At 37.1% G+C, this 23,131-nt stretch overlaps 1 protein-coding gene across 2 annotated transcripts in view; it reads right to left on the bottom strand.

The window, feature by feature from the left end:
* Positions 1–23,131, bottom strand: part of LOC121420038 (oxysterols receptor LXR-alpha-like) — a 40,022-nt gene that overhangs the window by 3,395 nt on the left and 13,496 nt on the right. For both annotated transcript variants that reach the window (XM_041614563.1, XM_041614564.1), the window contains exons 3-5: positions 5,684–5,907; positions 4,388–5,078; positions 2,453–2,683 (exon numbers count right to left, since the gene is read on the bottom strand). In XM_041614563.1, the coding sequence (XP_041470497.1) occupies positions 2,453–2,683; positions 4,388–5,078; positions 5,684–5,907 (1,146 nt within the window). The remainder of the gene's footprint in view (positions 1–2,452; positions 2,684–4,387; positions 5,079–5,683; positions 5,908–23,131) is intronic.

The following is a 23,131-nucleotide window of genomic DNA, read 5'->3' on the forward strand; positions in this document are numbered from 1 at the left end:
TATCGTGCAGTTACAGGGGCAAATGATTTGAATGAATAGAGAAAAAATCAAATCAAACTATCATAACACTGAAAATTTCGTCAAAATCCGATTCAAAATGAGAAAGTTATAACATTTTAAATTTTCGCTTATTTTTCACAAAACAGTGACATGGAAAAACAAGTGGCATGCAAATCAATTGAGACAGTTGATTATGTCCCTTACTCAATATTCATTTTGTTTTTTATTGTTTGAATTAAACAATATTCAAATTTTTACAGATTTGACAATAAGGATCAACTTTACTATAAAACCATATAGTATCAAGCAATGCAAATTCCACATGTTCAGGGAAGAATTAATCCTTGCTCCACTCAACAATGAGGAGAAAATTTGAATATTTCATATAATAAAATACAAAAGAAATGATGAGTGGATGATGTCATCCATCTCCTCATGTGCATTAAAACCAGGACAATTGTCTTTTGGCATTATTAAGTGAAACTTCAAAATGTCCTAATTTTCTTATTTTACATCCAATTTTGATCAAATTTTCAGTGTTATGCTTGTTGGATTTTTTTTCATTCAAATCATTGGGGCGGACTTGTCCTTTAACATTTGTTTCTAAAAGTCAAATTACTGCAATTAGGTTCGAGCAAAACTTGATACAATGTGCAAATTTACTCGTTACGTCAGGGAGCTAAATACCTGAGATTTCCTTTACAGAGTTCTATCTTTAAAAGAAAATCTAAAAATTGTCACTTCGCTACTCGTGTCCACCAAGTGTGACATGTCCAGACCTGCCAACCTGAACAAGAACGTTTCAGTATTATTAAAGCTAAAAATCAGTATTCTAGTGAGGAAATTAGTATTTTCAAAGAAACACCATAGGACAACACATAAGACTAAAACTTAAGAAATCAGTATTTTGCATGAAACCATCAGTATTTTGCTCATTTTTCAGTACTAAATACGGAAAATCAGTACTACTTGGCAGCTCTGCATGTCCCAATGCTACACAAGTACATGGACACTGTGACAATATTTAAATTTTATTTTGAAACTATGCAAAGGGAGGTATAAATAAATATCTACCTGACTTTAACAAGTAAATGTACATACTGCTTCTCAATATCTGCTTTCTCGATCTCATACTTCTTACAAACAATACGGTCAGCGTTCTTTCTCTTATGCAGCTTCATTTCTTTGGAACAATCTCCCCCTACAAATTCGCAATGCTAACAGTGTTAATACATTTAAAGTTATGCTTAAAACTCATCTTTTTAAATCTTAAATTAATCATATCATATGTTTATTGGCCCATTTGATGGTATTTCTTTATTCATGATCTGGTGAGAAAGTTGTAAATTGTAATATTAGTTTTGATACATTTTGTTGTGCAAAGTATTTCTATTTCTATTTCCTTTATATTTTCATTTTCCTCTCTCTTAACCGCTTAGAGGCAATTTGCGATTTTGTGGTATATAAAATTGTTATTATAATTATTTCAATTTTTGGTGAGTCTAATTGGCATAATTTGACTTCTAGGACCAAATGCAAATATCCTGATGCTACCAGACACCATGTCCATTAAACAGCGTTGAAAATTATTTTGGTGAAAATTGAAGGTAAATGGCCCAAAAAGGCGCAAAACTCCCAGTAAAATTCATGATCATTATACAAATGTAAAGCCTGCAAACGATGAATGTATATTGTTACTGACTTATTATAAAATGTCACAATTCATACCAAACTTCATGGAAAGACCCTGATACAAAATTCTATATGATATTGTAAGTCTGTATAAACCATTGTGGCTCTGAAGGGAAAATGACACAAAATGTATTGCTTCATCATGAAAGAAAACTAGCAAGAACACTAACATCATTGTTGCCAAGGCAACAAGTGCAGGCTTATTACACAATTGAGAGTTAATGAGCTTCAAGGAAAATCCGTCCTTGGTCATTAAATCTTGTGTTGGAAAAGAGAAAAATAAGAGAAAAAAAAAGAATGGTGAAAGTTTAAAAGAAGTCAGACAAGCAATCAGAGAGATCTGGCTTCGTTAAAATTCATGACATGGGGCCAGGACATGGACTCAGTTTTAAGGGGAGTGAGAGCAATCACTGTTCTAAAACAACACAATTGGAAACTGAATACATGTATATGTATATAAACGTTGGTAACAAAGTAATATATAATAGATATATAGGGATAGATACATGTATACATGTTATCACATAGATAGACAGACAGACAGATATATAGATAGATAGACAGACAGACAGACAGACAGACAGACAGATAGATAGATAGATAGGTGGATGGATGGATGGATAGACGGATAGATAGATAGGTAGATAGATGGGTGGATGGATGGATAGACGGATAGATAGGTAGATAGATAGATAGGCAGATAGATAGATAGGAAGACAGACATGCAGATAAAAAGGCAGACAGACAGATATAAACTAACCTGGTGATATGATAGCTAAAGCATAAAGTAAACCAAGTTCCTCCTCAGTCAGGGCAAGCTTCTGCATCTTAATGGCGAAGGACATGACAGACTTCATGACAGTGATAAACCCAGCACTCTCTACTTGATCCGGCTCGATGGAAAGCGTCGGCCAGATCTCACTGTTGAACTGGCCTTTCTCTATGTCGTACAGAGGACAAGAAGTGAGGATCATGTATTCCACCAAAGCACCTGTTGCAAATAGAAGAAAACTTGTAACCTGTAGCTGTAGCTGATATCAATTACACAAAATAGAGAATTATGACTAAAAGACATTATGCCACTGGAAATACTTTGCTTTCTGGCTCATTCATTTGGCCTTTTCACTTGTAAATCTTGAATCATCATTTACAATGATGATAAATTTGTCTCTAGAATCATCGGACCTTTCACACGCTCACTCGAAAACTGTGATTTGAATCAAGGTGAATTCCCGAGCGAAGGCAGTATGTGTCCTTGGTGACTTGTCAATCAAACCACTGCCTCACAAATACAAACTTCGATGAGTATATGACAATCGTATTATCTACCGAAGTGCTTGAAAGATCATGTAAGCTCCGCCCCCAAAAAAGATGTTTTAATAGGAGGTCGAGCCTTTCACACGCAAAATTCGTACCCCAATTTGAGTGAAACTTAACTGGAATTCACCTCCTGTGTAGAGTTTGAATTCGTGATTAGCATTCAATAACCTCATCATGTTCTAGTTTGGTTTCACACTGTGGAGTGTTGTGGCCCAGTGGATTAGTCTTCAGACTTTGAAACAGAGAGTGGGTTCCAATCCCAGCCATGGCGTAATTTCCTTCAGCAAGAAACTGATCCACATTGTGCTGCACTCAACACAGGTGAGGTAAATGGGTACCAGAAGGAAGAAATTCCTTAAAAAGCTGTGTGCGCTATGAACGCCTAGCTTAGCCGGGTAATATAGAAGCGCCTTGAGCACCTAATAAGGTGGATATGTGCGCAATATAAATACCCTATATTATATTACTATAATTACACATGCTGAATACGTCATTAGCCTATTTTTCACTGAAATCATCATTCAAATTACATTCTTTTAAAAAGTGTGAAAGGGCGGATTATCTCATCTTTCCTGGCCTGACAATTGCCTGAGGCAAAGCAAGCTTCAGTTGCTTGGATTCATAAATTCTCTCTGGTACATCATCTTCCACCCCAAAAAACTGTCCATCGCTTTTTGCAATGTCAGGGGTAAGCAAATAATAATTTAGTTCCCAGAAAATCTGATGAGCAATACAAAAAGTTTAGGTGATAATTTTGGGGGATATTATCTCAGGATTGCAAAGCAAATGGCCATCGACAAGCAGACTGGAAATCATGGAGTTTTCATGAGCAGTGCATTTAAAGATATTATGCCAGTTGTGGTAACAATCTCAAAATGACTTTTTACAGAATCCAAGATAATGACCAACCAAGTGCCTGTTTGTATGAATAAAAAATATACGCCAAAGGATTCTGGAAGAAATTGCGTAATTGCTGAGAAATAAGCAAAATAAGCGCGGATTCGGGCATTTCCGTCGGGTCTTTATTCCAGCAATCAATATACACTGTCCAACGTGTGCCTATCTGTGTTGGCGATCTTCAGTGTGATCGTTTTTCAGCTTAGATTTTATGAGTTCACAAAGTTCAGTTTATGTACATTGTAACTTTACCAGATCTAGATCCACGATGACATAGTAATTTACTTTGGTTTTACAGACTTTCTCATGAAATCAGTATTTTACTGCAACTACTTTCATTTAGCTTTATTAAAGAAAATATTATAGAGGAAACCATGCCCAAAATAGTCTTGATAAGGAAGCAATGGCACATTCTTTAACAATAACAATCAGGAAATAGATGTGATGGTTATTAAACTTTCAATGAAGTGAAGTTTACCTTTGATAAGAGTTGCTTGGTCATCACTGGTGAGAGTCTGGAACCCAGGGAGTTGCTTGGCAAAGTTTATCATATGCCTCAGAAGCAGCACGACAATTTCCATAATCTGTGGGACAATCACGGAGCCCTTCTTACCCCCTGCAAGCATTGACCTTTGATCATCATCTGGACATGGCCCCGCAGCAGACGTGCCAGGTTGATCTTTGGACGGGATATCCTTGGAGGTTTCTTGGACCGATGGCTTTGATGATGATACATCAAGGTCCGCTTCAGGTTCAGTCTCATGAGGTGGCTTGTTGTGAATTATGCATCCGCACTCGCATTTCTTCAAGACAGGAGAGGTCGAAGGAGATGGCAGAGTCTCGGCCGTTTGAACAGCTTCTGGAGATACGGCTCCCTGCTTTGAGGATGATGGAGTCGATGAGAGATCACCGGATGGTGCTTGGGGAATAGTTCTTGGTGGCAAAGTCAAGGAACTGCTGGTGGTCTCTCCAGGATCACATTCTGGAGATGTCTTCTTCTTGGGGACTTTTTCTGAGGCCAGAGGAGTCTCTGGGTAAGTTGGTCCCTTGTTATGCAGGGGTGAGGTACCTGGTGAATCAGTATCCTTTGGAAGATGAGAGCTGGATTTTTCAGGTCCTTCACGGGATGTTGAAGAGGAACTGTCAGGGAAGGCTGGCTCTGGAATCACCTTTGGTCAACGTACGGAATACATGTTAGAAAGAACAAAAAAAAGGAACGCATTAGACATTCGCTCCGCAAAGACGTACACGTTGTACGTTACATACATGTACATGTAGGAGGCGTGGGTTCGATTCCTAGCCATGGCATGTTTTCCTTTAGCAAGAAATTTACCTACATTGTCCTACACTCAAACTCAACAGAGGTGAATGGGTACACGGTAGGAAGAGGCTCCTTGAATTATCAGGGGTCCAACATGGATAGCCATACAAAAGCTTTATAATTATTCATGATTTTACTATCAACTGAGCTGATAAATTCAACTTGTAATGGTACAGATTATTTTCACCGTGTGTTATCCATAGCTAGGACATCTTGTTACAGTTCTTTCGGTGATTTTGGGTAAGATATTTGCATAAGAAATAATGTGGTTGTAGGTAGATTACATTGGAAAATATATGTAATCAAATTGAGTTTGCGTAGGAATTTTAATTTTAGATTGAAATCTCGTTTCCCCACGAAATAGATTGAAAAAAAATTGGGCAAGTAAGAATCTGGATAATAGAAAGATCCGGATAAAGGCAGGCCGGATAAGAGAGGTCGGACTGTACTTACATTTGGAGGTGGTTGGGGCAACGCTTCCTTAGCTGATCGGTAAGCCATGGCTATCAGGCGCGCTATCTCCCAATGCTGACTCGACAGTTCTGGAAGGAGATCGCTTGCCTTGGCAGGAGATGACTCCTCGGGTGGCACAGGAGGCGTCTCGCTGTTTTCCGTCTTCACTTTTGCTTTCTTCTTGTTTGGTTTACGGGTGGCCAGGCGGTTCTGGTCCCATAATCCTAGAGGACATTCAAGAGAAGAAAAACATATTCTTTTTATCGTCTCAATTCTCAAATTTACATGCCAGTAGTGGGAACAATCTAAAAATTAGTTCAAACAGATTCCAATAAAACGACCACGCACATACATGTGTTTGTGTGCCGAATGATTCTGGCGCAAAATGTATGGTTGTTGAGAAATAAAAAAGGCTCACACGGCATTTCATTTAAATAACACATTGTCCAACGGGCAAACATGTGTTTATCTGTGGTGTTGAACTTCAGTGTGCGCATACTTTAACATATGTCTATGAATGCAGCTTAGATTTCATTAGTGGAGTTAATAAATGGACTAAATCGAACCAATGATATGGTAGCATTGTTTGTTGAAAGCATTAGGTGCCACGCGCGTAAAACATTCCCCATAGACTTGTGTGTTAAAATGGCACTTTTGAAAAATTCATAAAAAATAAATGTGAAATTAGAGGGTGGAATGTTTACTACCATTGGATAGGATATATATCTGGCATTCCATATCTGACCAGGAAAGGGTAGCGTAGCCAGCTCATTTTAAAAATAAATTGCCATTTATGAAGATAACTATGAATGGATCAAATTTATCGACTCAAACGGTAAAATAGCCCTAATTAGTCCGCCAGTCAAAAAAATAGTTCCAAGTCACTTTTTTATCTTCTCAATTTGGTCGAAGGAAGTTCAGTAGTTACCATTTCTAGAATCAGTGTTAGATTTTGAATCATATTCATACAGTTTTGTCAATCAGCAACATCAAATTGAAAAAAATTTGAATGGGTTGGGTCGAACGAATATCTTGAGCCCTCCTGATGTAATTAGGCTCATGGCACCTATATTATATGACCTATGAATTTTATTTTATTGAATAGCTACTTTGTTATTCTTTCATATCTGTACACTCACACTAGCACAAAGAAATGCATTGGAAATGCCTATTTTCTATGCAATGACCCATTTTAATGTATTACTCATACATGTTATATTCACTATTTGGATGCATACATATCCTGCCTGCATACAGCCCAGCAGTGAATGTAATGACAATAGGTCCCTACTAATTGTAATATAAAGGTGTATTAAATTTTGTGTAGATATCAGGACACCAGAACTGCCTCAAACAAAATTACCAGATATACATGAGATTGAATGAGGAAACAATCAAAGTATAAGAACATACTACTTTAGTACATTTGCATTTGACCTATTATATCAAAATTTTCCTAGGGCTATTGCCTCTCAGATGTAAGAAGGAAGAGATACATAAAATTAGATAGAAGAGAGAGAGAAAAAAAAGAGAGAGAAAGAAAGATAATTTCATAGATGGCATGGCTTTCAAAGAGGGGGGGTAGACTAAGATTGGAGCACACAGCCACCCCCCCATCCCTCCTTAGTTGAGCACTATTAGCCCTTAGATACCTTACCTTACTCTGTGCCTTTTTCTAAATACCTTCTTGAAGGTACCACTCTAGTTCTCTTCAGTAAAGTTCTCAAAGCTCCTCTCTACCCCCTTCCTTTTACATGAGCAATTTGTAAAGGTCTTTCTAATATTAAGTATGTGATGTACACTAACACAAACCAATGATGAATCAGAACAAAAAGAGGCATAGACGCTCTACACATTGACCAGTCTACATATAGGCTTACATATACACAGACCTACTAACTTTAGCTGATATGGCCTTGCTAGCCATTAAATCAATTCTTTGCACCTCTTGATGACTAAACATATTGATATCAGTGAGAAATTGTTTGCTACTGAAGAGTTTGGCCAGGAATTCCATCCACTACTAGGGATTTCCCATATTACTTATAGGTGCCACGCGCGTAAAACATTCCCCATAGACTTGTGTGTTAAAATGGCACTTTTGAAAAATTCATAAAAAATAAATGTGAAATTAGAGGGTGGAATGTTTACTACCATTGGATAGGATATATATCTAGCATTCCATATCTGACCAGGAAAGGGTAGCGTAGCCAGCTCATTTTAAAAATAAATTGCCATTTATGAAGATAACTATGAATGGATCAAATTTATCGACTCAAACGGTAAAATAGCCCTAATTAGTCCGCCAGTCAAAAAAATAGTTCCAAGTCACTTTTTTATCTTCTCAATTTGGTCGAAGGAAGTTCAGTAGTTACCATTTCTAGAATCAGTGTTAGATTTTGAATCATATTCATACAGTTTTGTCAATCAGCAACATCAAATTGAAAAAAATTTGAATGGGTTGGGTCGAACGAATATCTTGAGCCCTCCTGATGTAATTAGGCTCATGGCACCATTATTCAAGCAGACATGAACCACTAGCGCCATCTCGAGTCCTCAACTACCGGTACTCATAACTGTCCAGTTTCCTGACCCATAATTCTAGTGTAGTCTAGAAATATAGACCCACTTGAATGCTAACATGCTAATTATCTACTCAATTCATTCTCTGTAATAGTAGATACACAGTTCAGTGCCCATTTAAATGTGGAAAAGCAAGGGAGTTGCAGTTCAATGGTTTTCAAATGTTCAAGACTATGTTTAGCAGAGCTGCCAAGTATAACATGATACCTATGTGCTGCGCCAAAGTCGAAAATGGGGGCTCTGGAGCTAAAAATTGGTCTTAAAATAGGGGTCTCCCAAATGCCAGCTCTTGGATCTACATGTATGATTGCTAAAAATGCAATGCTCCGGAACTGACTACATAAAAAAAGAGGTCTCCACAGCTCATTAGATCGTAGGCGTAATTGTTAGTGGCAATGGGCAAATATGCGCGATTCATATAGACTAGTAACGCTAGCTATTTTGGGGGGTAGGGAAGTTCAGGGACCTGGCGCTATAGCTCTGCGCTGATCAAGCTCTCCACTCCAACCGGCTGAGTAGTTCATAATTGGCGTGCATTGGAACGAGAAATCACAAATTTGAGGATCTCCGGAAAAGAGAAACAATTTCAATGGCTTTCTTAATTGGTGATACTCTGGAAGAGAATTTTAAGCTGAAAATGGGGGTCTCAACCGTGGCACATACGTATAAAAACATTATACTGAGTACCCCCCAGATATGCAGCCTGTGAAAATAATAATAATAATAGATGCTTTAATAGGTGCTTAATAGCACATAATATTCGACAGAATCTCTATGTGCTTTACAAAAAAAGTAATCAAGTCTAATACAGGTATACTTAGAATAAAATACATTTACTATTTAAAAATTAAAACACTGTAGCATACCTTTGTCCTTTCCTAAACTAAATAATCTATTAAACAAGTACATTTGTAAAGATTTGAGAAAGGTTAAGGTACTTTTATGTGATGGCCCTCTGATTATTAGGCAGTTTATTCCACAGTACAGGTGCTGCTGAGTGCTGACTGAAAGGCACAATTACCAAACGAACATGTTTTATAAGTTGGTACAGTTAAGAAAGTCTGGCTAGAAGACCGGAGATTGCTTTGAGACTCTTGAGCATTCTGATGTACCTTTTCAGAAGAAATTGATAGAATTATTGGGGGAGGGGAGGGGGTGCAGCCAACAAAACAATTTCGGGCTAAAAGGTATTTGAACCCCACCCATTTTCTTCAAAATTGCATATCTCGGACTCGGCTTCTGCATTTATAAGTATTTTAATGATTTTTGTGTCAACTTCTATGCTCTTTTAGTATAAGAAATTCTCTCTTAGGGTCTAAAATACTTTTTTTTCCACTTTAATTCACAATTTTGTGTAAGATCTTCATGAGAAAAGGAAAACATATCCGTTGAATCTATGCGGTAGTTTAATATATTTGTTGATAGTAAAAAAAAAATGAAAATTACAAATGTATGCTTGAAAATTAACCTACAACAAACATGATCCCTCCCATCCTATCTTCCACCCTCAAAACAGCAGATATCATATTGCCTGTCCATACATATATTGAATACGTTTGTCTGTCTGCAAGGCTTTTAAGTGTAAGACAAGACATGGTCATGAATGAGGGTATGTGCATGTGGAGGTCATGACCCCCATCAGGCAAAAAAAACCATTTTTTTTTTGGGTGGATACTTTTCAACATTGAGCTTTAAAGATAAATGTAACAGTTGTGGTAATGAACTCAAAAATGATTTCGAACAGAATCCATTGAAAATACAAAGTGTCCCCACACCGGCCACATTATAGACTTCGTTCTTGTGAAGACACTTCAATTTTACACATTCCTAGAATTGTCTCAAAAGGGGGGGGGAAGCTAGTTTTGATTTTTGCGGTCCCAAATTATGGAATAGTTTACCAATTTATCTTCGATCATGTACTTCTGCACGCTGATGTTGCAATTTTGCACATTCGTACAATTAAATTCAACAATCGTAATAATTAGTTTTCTCCCCTACCTTCAAATTAGCTAATAAAAAGGCAATAGTTCTGGATAACATATATAATAATAATAAGTATCATTGGTGCAATATGGATATCTTGAATTCAAAAAATGACATGGAAACAATTGTCATTATTATCCAAAAAAAATCAATTCAGCGTGCAAAGAGTTAAATCTTTTAAAAGAAATTTTAAAACATACTTATTTTTGTAGTGTAACTCTAATATTGGAGTGCAATTTGTACAAAGCGCATAGAGCAATTTCAATCGATTAAATGCGCTATATAAGAACCAATTTATTATTATTATTATTATTAAAAAAATGTGCCACATAGCTCTGGAAGAAAAAATGTCAATGCTAACTAAGCAATGGGCAAAATAAGCATGGAACTCCATCAAATGTTGCGTATTTATTTTCGAAGCAATGTTAATACACTGTCCCACATATGCTGTTATCTTCTGTGGAATTATTTGCACGCCATCAATGAACTGTTTGCAGCTACTTTGAGAGAGGAATTCTCAGTTCTCATTGAGATCATCAACCTCATCAACCTGTTTAATGAACACTCTTCAAGCCATGGATTGCTGAAATTGACTGTTAATCATCATCAAAATCGTCTTCACAGACATTTCCACTCGTTACAGTGACTCTTGTGTATTGTGCTTCAACATCATTTTCATCGTCGCCATTCTTGTGAACTTTAATTTAATACGGAATCTTCGCCAGCCAACTTGGATTTTTTTTAATCTAACATCATAACTTTGGATTGAACATCTGACACTTCAAGAGATGTATTAAAGATCATAATTATTTGTTTTGTTTAATGTGTGATCAATTTCCTGTAATAAAAGAAAAGGAAATTTTATCTAAAACTAAATTTTCATTGTTATTTGTTGCAGTATCGTAACAAAAGTGCCAGGCTGAAAAGTGCTACATTTACGATGAAAAAACAAGCAAATAAAGTAACAAACAATGAATCAATCAATCAATCAATTAAATAAATTAAATTAAATAAATAAAAAATAAACTAATAAATATGAAATAAAGTTAATAAATACTGACATTCAATTCTCTTTGTTCATTTGATATTTCTTCTCAAATATGAATATATCAAACAAAGATACATTAAATATCTAAACAACAAAAACTACAGTGTACTTTAATAGAAATTGTTTAATATGAAACATCATTATCTTTATGGAAAGCTGAATGTGATTTCACAAGAAAAAAGAATTAAATAAATTAAAGAATACACGCATTGATTGTTACCAAGGTTCTTGAACAATACTCAATAGAAACCAAACCAATCAACTTACATGTACTGTATAAGAATATTTAAGAAATAAGAATAAGAAATACAAATCAATGAAAATGGGAATCAGCATCAGCATGAATTTCTGTGGAAATCAATAAAATATGAAGCATGTTGCCAGAGAAAACTCAGTCTCCATGATGAGACAACTCATGAATTACATGTACTCCCCCCTTTATAAAAAAAAAAAAACATGTAGAAGCTCATGTATGTACAGTGTCTCTACTCTAATGTTTTTTCGCACTTCCTCTTAATTCTGGAATGGTAGCAGAAATGCCAGTAGTTGCAGTAAACACTGATTTCATGAGAAAGTCTGTAAAACCAGGCTTAATTGTCAGTATATCATCGAGGATCTAGATCTGGTACAGTTACATATAAACTGAACTTTGTGAAATCTTGAAATCTACGCTGAAAAATATCACCAACACAGATAAACCCACGTGGGACAGTGTATTATTTTTTAATGTCGTGCCCGACGCTTGACCCGAATCCTGTGCTTATTTGCTAATTTCTTGATCAGCAATTACAGAATTTCTTCCAGAATCCTTTGGCACATATTCTGTATTTATACAAACAGACACTTTGGTGGTCATTTCATTGGATTCTGTACGAACTCATTTTGATATCATTACCAAAGCTGGCATTTACCTTTAAAGGGGAAGTTCACCCTGACAAAAAGTTTATTGTAAAAATAGCAGAAAAAATAATAAAAAATATTGCCGAAAGTTTGAGAAAAATTCATCAAATAATTAAAAATTTATTAGAATTTCAATTATATGATTTGTGACGTCATACATGTATGCGAGCAGCATTCCTACATAGCGAATGGTAAAAAATCAATGAAATGTCATTTTCTCAGAAAATTGAAAATGGTTTTCACTGTATCTTTTATATATCAATAGACAAATCGTTTCACACCCGATCATGAATAGAAAACAAAACTAGAATTTAATTCGTCATGCGGACGAATTAGGTGGTCTGTCATGATTTGTCATTCAGTGTCGGCTGATGTATGAAATAAATCATTTAGATATCATTGATAATCTTGATCGTAGACATCCTAAGAATAAGTTTTGACCATTACTAAATGTGATTATTGATGTGGTGATGACAATCGTCAGACATACATCTTCAAACAGATACATACAAGATAGATGATTATACCTCACGGATCAACACGGCAATGCCGGCATGATCCGGGGAGGTCCGGGATAGTTTTGCCCCAGATGACTGTGAACACGGCATCAACACGGCAGCTTCACACGGATCATGCCGGCAGAGCACGTCGTCAACACGGACCAATACGTCAGCAACACGGACCTACACGTCAGCTACACGGACCACCACGTCAGCAACACGGACCTACACGTCAGCAATACGGACGAACACGTCAAATGCGTTATCCATTGAGCTAGCATATTCCCCATAGAGATTACACGTAAGCAAATTTGAGAATTACAATTCCAATTTTGCAAGCGAAATACGGGCATGATCCCGGCATCTGATCAAAAAATGGAGTGCATATTTTCGAAAGCTTAGAATCTCGGCTACAACATACTAAAAATTCAGGGAAAACTGACAAGAAACAATGGAGATATAGCTCACGAAATAGAGGAATGTCGAATCTAGTTTTGAGAAAAGGTCATGTCCCATAGAGATTACACGCAAAATACATGTGATATGAAAAAAGTAATTATAATCTGTTTTATCTTGCTAAATTTAAACTTTTATACCTTTAAATTATCATAAAGGATCATGTAAGAAGCGGCAAAAAGAAAAAAAAAGTGAAAAAAAAATTCATCTTGTTCACCCCAGGACTCGAACCCGCGCCCTTTAGAAAGCAGTCAAAGCCACGATATTCCCCATAGAGAATACACGTAAGCAATTTTGAGAATTACAAGTCCAATTTTGCAAGCGAAATACAGGCATGATCCTGGCATCTGATCAAAAAATGGTGGGCACACTTGCGAAAGCTTAGAATCTCAGCTACAACATACTAAAAGCTTAAAGAAAACTGACAAGAAAAAATGGAGATATGGCTCACGAAATAGAGGAATGTCGAATCTAGTTTTGAGAAAAGGTCATGTCCCATAGAGATTACACGCAAAACACATGTGATATGAAAAAAGCAATTATAATCTGTTTTATCTTGCTAAATTTTAACTTTTATACCTTTTAAATATCATAAAGGATCATGTAAGAAGTGGCAAAAAGAAAAAAAAAACTGAAAAAAAATCATCTTGTTCACCCCAGGACTCGAACCCGCGCCCTTTAGAAAGCAGTCAAAGCCGCGATATTCCCCATAGAGAATACACGTAAGCAATTTTGAGAATTACAAGTCCAATTTTGCAAGTGAAATACGGGCATGATCCCGGCATCTGATCAAAAAATGGAGGGCACACTTCCGAAAGCTTAGAATCTCAGCTACAACATACTAAAAGCCTAAGGAAAACTGACAAGAAAAAATGGAGATATGGCTCACGAAATAGAGGAATGTCGAATCTAGTTTTGAGAAAAAGTCATGTCCCATAGAGATTACACGCAAAACACGTGTGATATGAAAAAAGCAATTATAATCTGTTTTATCTTGCTAAATTTCAACTTTTATACCTTTTAATTATCATAAAGGATGATGTAAGAAGTGGCAAAAGGAAAAAAAAAGTGAAAAAAAAAATCATCTTGTTCACCCCAGGACTCGAACCCGCGCCCTTTAGAAAGCAGTCAAAGCCACGATATTCCCCATAGAGAATACACGTAAGCAATTTTGAGAATTACAAGTCCAATTTTGCAAGTGAAATACGGGCATGATCCCGGCATCTGATCAAAAAATAAAGGGCACACTTCCGAAAGCTTAGAATCTCAGCTACAACATACTAAAAGTTTAAGGAAAACTGACAAGAAAAAATGGAGATATGGCTCACGAAATAGAGGAATGTCGAATCTGGTTTTGAGAAAAAGTCATGTCCCATAGAGATTACACGCAAAATGAGGAAAAATGACATGCCTCTTTTCATCGCTGTTTTACGCAATGATGCGTTTCTCAAAACGAATATTCATGTTAACTAAGGAGAAAGATTACATTCTAAACTACAACATATCGAAATCTGGGCGAAAAACGATCTATATTCGAGAAGTTACAACCAAATTTGCATAAATTTGATGACGTCATTTTTGAAAAAATAAAATTTTTAGTTTAGGCGCCATTTTGATGACGTCACGATATAATTTAGGGACATTGATGACATGAAATCAAATCTACAACTCATACTCTATCGATATATGAAAAAAAAAATGGGGGTCAACGGACTATTTAAAGAGCTACAGTGAATTTTCAATAGGCATGTTTTTGCCCATATATGGCCTATAATGAGAGCTCGCGCGCACACGTGCTGCAGACTTTAACGGGTGTTAATTTCGTCATTAATGGTCGTAGAAGGTTGATCAAGGTATCGAATTGTTCAGAATTTTATTATCAATGCAATGATGTAAAAAAACGGTGTTTCTGCGTTGCGTTAAGGTGTTACGCGCGGAAACGCGCACGCATGCGTGCGCGCGCGCAAATTTTTGAAATGCTTAGAATGACCTGAAACGTACTCTCGTTTGGTCAAAAAGGGATTTTGAGCATTTTTAAATTTTGACGCGCGCGTCGTGACCTCCAGGTGACCTTTGATGACATGACCTGATGACCCTTGACCTGAAGTTGATGTGATGTAAATTTGATTGATTTTTGATAATTGATAATGGAGATATGATTGATAATGTGATTTTACAAAATGGCGCCTAGATGACGTCATCATGACGTGATGACCTTGAAAAGCTTCACTGCACGTGTCCATGACAGATCCTATAGATGACATGAAATTCAACGAAATTGATCAAGTCCATTTTGAGATAACTTGGCGACAAGAAAAATCCGTAAAAATAAACTAGAATTTAATTCGTCATGCGGACGAATTAGGTGGTCTGTCATGATTTGTCATTCCGTGTCGGCTGATGTATGAAATAAATCATATAGATATCATTGATAATCTTGATCGTAGACATCCTAAGAATAAGTTTTGACCATTGCTAAATGTGATTATTGATGTGATGATGACAATCGTCAAACATACAGCTTCAATCAGATACATACAAGATAGATGATTATATATATAGATGGATGGAGTGGTGGATGGAGCGATGGATGGATCAAGTGATCGATTGAGAGATAAATGATAGGTGGTTATATTAATAAAACATAGATAGACAGACAGACATATAGATAGATAAATAGATAGATAGAGACAAATAGATTGATATAGATAGATAGCCAGACAGACATACATATGGAAAGATAGATAGAGACAGGCAGATAGATTGATGGATATATAGAACGATAGATAGATATACATATCTAAACAGATAAATATGTTATATTAGACAGAGAGATAGACAGATACATATACAGAGTAGGTAGATAGACAGACATATATTCATGCAGATCAATATGATCTTCATGATGACGACGGAATATTCATTATGGATGGAATACTTGTGAAAGACGGGAGATGATAAAGCACTGTTAAAAGGGTCTCTTTCATGTATGACAATACATGTGATATGAAACAAAGTAATTATAATCTGTTGCGAAATTTTAAATTTTATACCATTAAATTATCACGAAGGATCATGGAATAGGTGGTAAAAAGAAAAAAAAAAAAAAAAAATCTTGTTTACCACAGGACTCGAACCTGCGCCCCTGTGAAAGCGATTCAAATGCGTTATCCATTGAGCCACGATATTCCCCATAGAGAATACACGTAAGCAATTTTGAGAATTCCAATTTTGCAAGCGAAATACGAGCATGATCCCGGCATCTGATCAAAAATGAAGAGCACATTTTCGAAAGCTTAGAATCTCGGCTACAACATACTAAAAGCTCAGGGAAAACTGACAAGAAACAATGGAGATATGGCTCACGAAATAGAGGAATGTCGAATCTAGTTTTGAGAAAAAGTCATGTCCCATACAGATTACACGCAAAACACATGTGATATGAAAAAAATCAATTATAATCTGTTTTATCTTGCTAAATTTAAACATTTATACCTTTTAAATATCATAAAGGATCATGTAAGAAGTGGCAAAAAGAAAAAAAAACTGAAAAAAAAATCATCTTGTTCACCCCAGGACTCGAACCCGCGCCCTTTAGAAAGCAGTCAAAGCCACGATATTCCCCATAGAGAATACACGTAAGCAATTTTGAGAATTACAAGTCCAATTTTGCAAGTGAAATACGGGCATGATCCCGGCATCTGATCAAAAAATGAAGGGCACACCTGCGAAAGCTTAGAATCTCAGCTACAACATACTAAAAGCCTAAAGAAAACTGACAAGAAAAAATGGAGATATGGCTCACGAAATAGAGGAATGTCGAATCTAGTTTTGAGAAAAAGTCATGTCCCATAGAGATTACACGCAAAACACATGTGATATGAAAAAAGCAATTATAATCTGTTTTATCTTGCTAAATTTTAACTTTTATACCTTTTAAATATCATAAAGGATCATGTAAGATGTTGCAAAAAGAAAAAAAAAACTGAAAAAAAAAATCATCTTGTTCACCCCAGGACTCGAACCCGCGCCCTTTAGAAAGCAGTCAAAGCCACGATATTCCCCATAGAGAATACACGTAAGCAATTTTGAGAATTACAAGTCCAATTTTGCAAGTGAAATACGGGCATGATCCCGGCATCTGATCAAAAAATGAAGGGCACACTTGCGGAAGCTTAGAATCTCAGCTACAACATACTAAAAGCTTAAAGAAAACTGACGAGAAAAAATGGAGATATGGCTCACGAAATAGCGGAATGTCGAATCTAGTTTTGAGAAAAAGTCAGGTCCCATAGAGATTACACGCAAAATGAGGAAAAATGACATGCCTCTTTTCATCGCTGTTTTACGCAATGATGCGTTTCTCAAAATGAAAATTCATGACAACTAATGAGAAAGAGTACATTCTAAACTACAACATATCGAAATCTGGGCGAAAAATGATCTATATTTGAGAAGTTACAACCAAATTTGCATAAATTTGATGACGTCATTTTTGAAAAAATGAAATTTTTAGTTTAGGCGCCATTTTGATGACGTCACGATATAATTTAGGGACAATGGTGACATGAAATCAAATCTACAACTCATACTCTATCGATATATGAAAAAAAAATTGGGGGTCAACGGACTATTTAAAGAGCTACAGTGAATTTTCAATAGGCATGTTTTTGCCCATATATGGCCTATAGTGAGAGCTCGCGCGCACACGTGCTGCAGACTTTAACGGGTGTTAATTTCGTCATTAATGGTCGTAGAAGGTTGATCAAGGTATCGAATTGTTCAGAATTTTATTATCAATGCAATGATGTAAAAAAAACGGTGTTTCTGCGTTGCGTTAAGGTGTTACGCGCGGAAACGCGCACGCATGCGTGCGCGCGCGCAAATTCTTGAAATGCTTAGAATGACCTAAAACGTACTCTCGTTTGGTCAAAAAGTGATTTTGAGCATTTTAAAATTTTGACGCGCGCGTACGCGCGCGTCGTGACCTCCAGGTGACCTTTGATGACATGACCTGATGACCCTTGACCTGAAGTTGATGTGATGTAAATTTGATTGATTTTTGATAATTGATAATGGAGATGTGATTGATAATGTGATTTTACAAAATGGCGCCTAGATGACGTCATCATGACCTGATGACCTTGAAAAGCTTCACTGCACGTGTCCATGACAGATCCTATAGATGACATGAAATTCAATGAAATTGAGCAAGTCCATTTTGAGATAACTTGGCGACAAGAAAAATCCGTAAAAATAAATAAATAAGAAAATTCTGACGAAATTAAGAGGTGATCTGTCATAGACAGACCACCTAATAAAGTCTTCAGGAACCATACAAAATTTGAAATTCATGCATTTTATATTACATAACACATGGGGCAGCTGCTCGTTTATTACGTCACAAATCCAAAACTTTGAACTCTAATAACTTTCTTACTCTTTAACGGATATTCCTCGAACCCTCACCAATATTTTTTACTTTTTTTCTGCTATTTTTAAAACAAAGTTTTCTTCAGGGTGAACTTCCCCTTTAAGCAATGATTAGAAAGAGAACAATAAAGACTACCGGTACTCCTTTATAATGAAGGGCTCCCCTTAAAGACAACACACGTACATAAAATGAATGAACAAACCACCAGTGATGAATGGATGGATGGATTTATGGATGGATGGATGGATGGATGGATGGATGGATGAATGAATGAATGAATGAATGAAAGAATGGATGGATGATTGACTGACTAAATGAATGAATGAATGAATGAATGAATGAATGAATGAATGGATGGATGATTGATTGACTGACTAAATGGATGGGGATACATTGTAGATGGATGGATGGATGGATGGATGAATGAATGAATGAATGAATGGATGAATGAATGAAAGAATGGATGGATGATTGACTGACTAAATGAATGAATGAATGAATGAATGAATGAATGAATGGATGGATGATTGATTGACTGACTAAATGGATGGGGATACATTGTAGATGGATGGATGGATGAATGAATGGATGATTGACTGACTAAATGAAAGAAAGAATGGATGGATGGATGATTGAAAATGAAAGACAATTCATAAATTCGCTAAGAAGAAGAGCGCCCCGTCCGAACAGCCTGCGCAATTTAAATCCGCTATAGTAATCCCGTTTGTTGATGGTATCGCGCATCTTCTCCGCCGGCGCTTGGAGAGGCATGGCATCCGAGTTATATTTAAGTCCGACAGCATCCGCAGCCAGCTGGTCCGTCCGAAAGACCGCCCGATCCCCGACAGACGCGATGGGGTTGTTTATAAGATCCCTTGCTCGACCTGCGACAAAGTCTACATCGGTGAGACTGGTAGACCTGTGGGGGAACGCATGAAGGAACATCGCCGTGATGTTCGGCTTAGGCGCACCGATAGCTCTGCTGTTGCAGAACATGCTTGGGACTCCGATCATCCACCTAACTGGGATGAGGTCAGCTGCATCGCCAATGATAAGCATTGGTATACGCGGCGCATTAAGGAAGCGATCCAGATCCGTTTGCACCCGAGCAATATCAACAGGGACAGCGGCATTGAGATCCCTGATGAATGGTTACCTACCATCCGACGGCATACTGCATCCACGGTTCACAGCGCGCGGCGCCCGCACCAGCGGGTGCCCGACACCAGCGCGGACGCTGATTGGCCGGCTGCATCGGCCAATCACAGCGCGCGGTGCACGCCCGAGCGGGCACCAAGCACCAGCGCGGACCCTGATTGGCCAGCGGCTCCGGCCAATCACAGCGCGGCTCACGCCCGAGTGGAGCCGGACAATAGCTCCCGACGCTATATAACCCGTGCGCAGCGTCTTTGCTCATTGCCTGACGAAGTCTAGCAGCTTGCAGACGAAACGTCGCTTTCCTACTACGTTTGCTACATCGTGAGACAACTGGTTATTTCTTCTACTCAATCCTTCACCACGATGAACCTCTTCCACATCAACAATTCATACCTTCTTCCCCACTTTCCCATGTAGAGAGACCTGTACATTGTATATTTTCTCTTTGATCAGATCTTTCTGCATTTTCTCTTCATGGTGGCAAATTTGAAGAATGATAATTAAGGGAAAACCAAAAAATATCATCTAATAATCATACTACATGTACAGGTTGAACTGCCTACAGACCTGTTGGGAGCATTTAGAAGGCAAAATTACTGTAGATAATATTAAGTTTATAATTTCTTGCATCTTAATTTTCTTGATTTGTGATACACGTTTACATGTACATATTGGGTGATTCCATGTCAAATCACCCCAAAACAAATTAAAATTAAATCGCACCATCTCAGAATTCGTTCATTTTTGGTATATAGGGAGTTGTTAAAGACAAAAAAAGAAAGGAAGGGAAGATGAATAGATGTGTGAAAGACAAAATAAAAGAGAGAAAGGAAAAAAGAAAGTGACAAAAAGGGGAAGAAAGGAAGAATGAAGGATATATTTTTCTTCATTCTTTGGAAGAAAGAAACAAACAAAGAAGAAAATAGGAAGGGAGGAAGGAAGGAAAAATAAAATAAAGAATGAAAGAAAGGAGGAAAGAGAGGGAGGAAAGAATGAAGAGATGAGAGAATGACAAAAAGAGAAAATAATGGAAGGAGAGAACGAAAAAAGGGAGAGGAAGGGAGAAGGAAGCAAAGAAAAGTTTAAGGAAAGAAAGAATGAATGAATTCAAGAAATTAAAAAATGGAAATTTAATAAAGAAAAGTAACAGAAAGAAGGAAAGAATGACAAATGAACAGAGAGAGAGAAAGGTTCAGGAAAAAAAGATCGGAAATAAAGAAAGATGGAACAAAAAAGGGCAAGCAGGAAGGATATAAGGATGAACAAAGAATGATACAAAAGAAAGAAAGAGGAAAAAAGTTCAAACTTCAAGCAAACAAAAAAATCAAGTCATTTAACAAAAGTCATAATGAAGTTTAGTGTTTTCTAATATATTTTTCAGAAATTTGAAAAACTAAAATTATTTAGAAATGAGTAAAATTTCAAGTGAAACATTGTCAAACTTAAAAATTAGATGAAACATAGCGCCTAGCGGCATCATACCCAACAAGACTCAAAACGAAAGCTGAAACAACAAGATCTAGTTATGAAAACTCAATAATTTGTTCCACCGATTACATCTCCAAATTAGTTTCATTGTTATCTCTGCTTCGTCATCTGTTGCCTTGTTGGTTATTTGATGAAAATTCACCCCTTTACATGTAAATGCATTAAACTACATTTTGTTCAATATTCTTAAATACGGGACAAAAAGGCGTCCCGGGAAGGGTTTGTCGGGACGCCGGCACAAAGGGACAATCCCAGGAAATACGGGACGTCTGGTCACCCTGGGGGTCACACTATTTTGAGTAATATTTCAATATATGAATACCCTACATTATTTCTATATAATATAAAAATAAACTTAAGGTGTATTATTTTTTGTTTTTGTTCCAACTTCTCTCGAAGAAGGCATACTTTCTGCAAATATGATTACTACTAATGTTGTAAGTTAGAGCAATTACGGGATCGGAGTTCGGTTCGGAAGTTTTGCTCCTAAAATCGGAATCGGTTCGGATATCGGATCGGAAGATATTCAAAAACAAAAAAATACATTAAAATTTGTATGTGGCCGGCGCGTGGACAAATGCGGCACGCTACACTGATGGCAAAATTTGTTTTGATCTCCGACAAAAGCGGAGGAAGAAGATGATGAGTTGTTTTGATCTCCGACATAATCGGAGGAAGGAAAATAAGATAATGACGTTCCAGCGCGCGACACTACCGCCGATCAACGATAGGCCTCTTCACTACAACATCGTGGTGATGGCGGAGGTAATCGTAAACTCTTAAAGGTCGCATGACCTCCCGAAAAAGACGCATTATTATCCACAGTTGTTTACCATGATATTCACCTTCTCTACAACATCATAGTGATGGCGGAGGTAATCGTAATCTCATAAAGGTCGCAGGACCTCCCGAAAAAGACGCATTATTATCAAGAGTTGTTTACCGTGATATTCACCTTCTCTACAACATCGTAGTGATGGCGGAGGTAATCATAAACTCTTAAAGGTCGCATGACCTCCCGAAAAAGACGCATTATTATCCAGAGTTGTTTACCATGATATTCACCTTCTCTACAACATATCACTTCGATGTTGAAGAGAAGGTGAATATCACGGTAACAACTCTTTGATAATAATGCGTCTTTTTCGGGAGGTCATGCGACCTTTTTGAGATTACGATTACCTCCGCCATCACTACGATGTTGTAGAGAAGGTGAATATCATGGTAAACAACTCTGGATAATAATGCGTCTTTTTGGGAGGTCATGCGACCTTTATGAGATTACGATTACCTCCGCCATCACTACGACGTTGTAGAGAAGGTGAATATCATGGTAAACAACTCTGGATAATAATGCGTCTTTTTCGGGAGGTCATGCGACCTTCAAGAGTTTACGATTACCTCCGCCATCACTACGATGTTGTAGAGAAGGTGAATATCACGGTAAACAACTCTGGATAATAATGCGTCTTTTTCGGGAGGTCATGCGACCTTTATGAGATTACGATTACCTCCGCCATCACTACGATGTTGTAGAGAAGGTGAATATCACGGTAAACAACTCTTGATAATAATGCGTCTTTTTTGGGAGGTAATGCGACCTTTATGAGATTACGATTACCTCCGCCATCACTACGATGTTGTAGAGAAGGTGAATATCATGGTAAACAACTCTAGATAATAATGCGTCTTTTTTGGGAGGTCATGCGACCTTTAAGAGTTAACGATTACCTCCGCCATCACTAGGACGTTGTAGAGAAGGTGAATATCATGGTAAACAACTCTGGATAATAATGCGTCTTTTTGGGAGGTCATGCGACCTTTATGAGATTACGATTACCTCCGCCATCACTACGATTTTGTAGAGAAGGTGAATATCACGGCAAACGCATTATTAT

This window comes from Lytechinus variegatus, chromosome 8 (assembly GCF_018143015.1).
Source record: "Lytechinus variegatus isolate NC3 chromosome 8, Lvar_3.0, whole genome shotgun sequence".
NCBI classification, from domain to species: Eukaryota; Metazoa; Echinodermata; class Echinoidea; order Temnopleuroida; family Toxopneustidae; genus Lytechinus; species Lytechinus variegatus.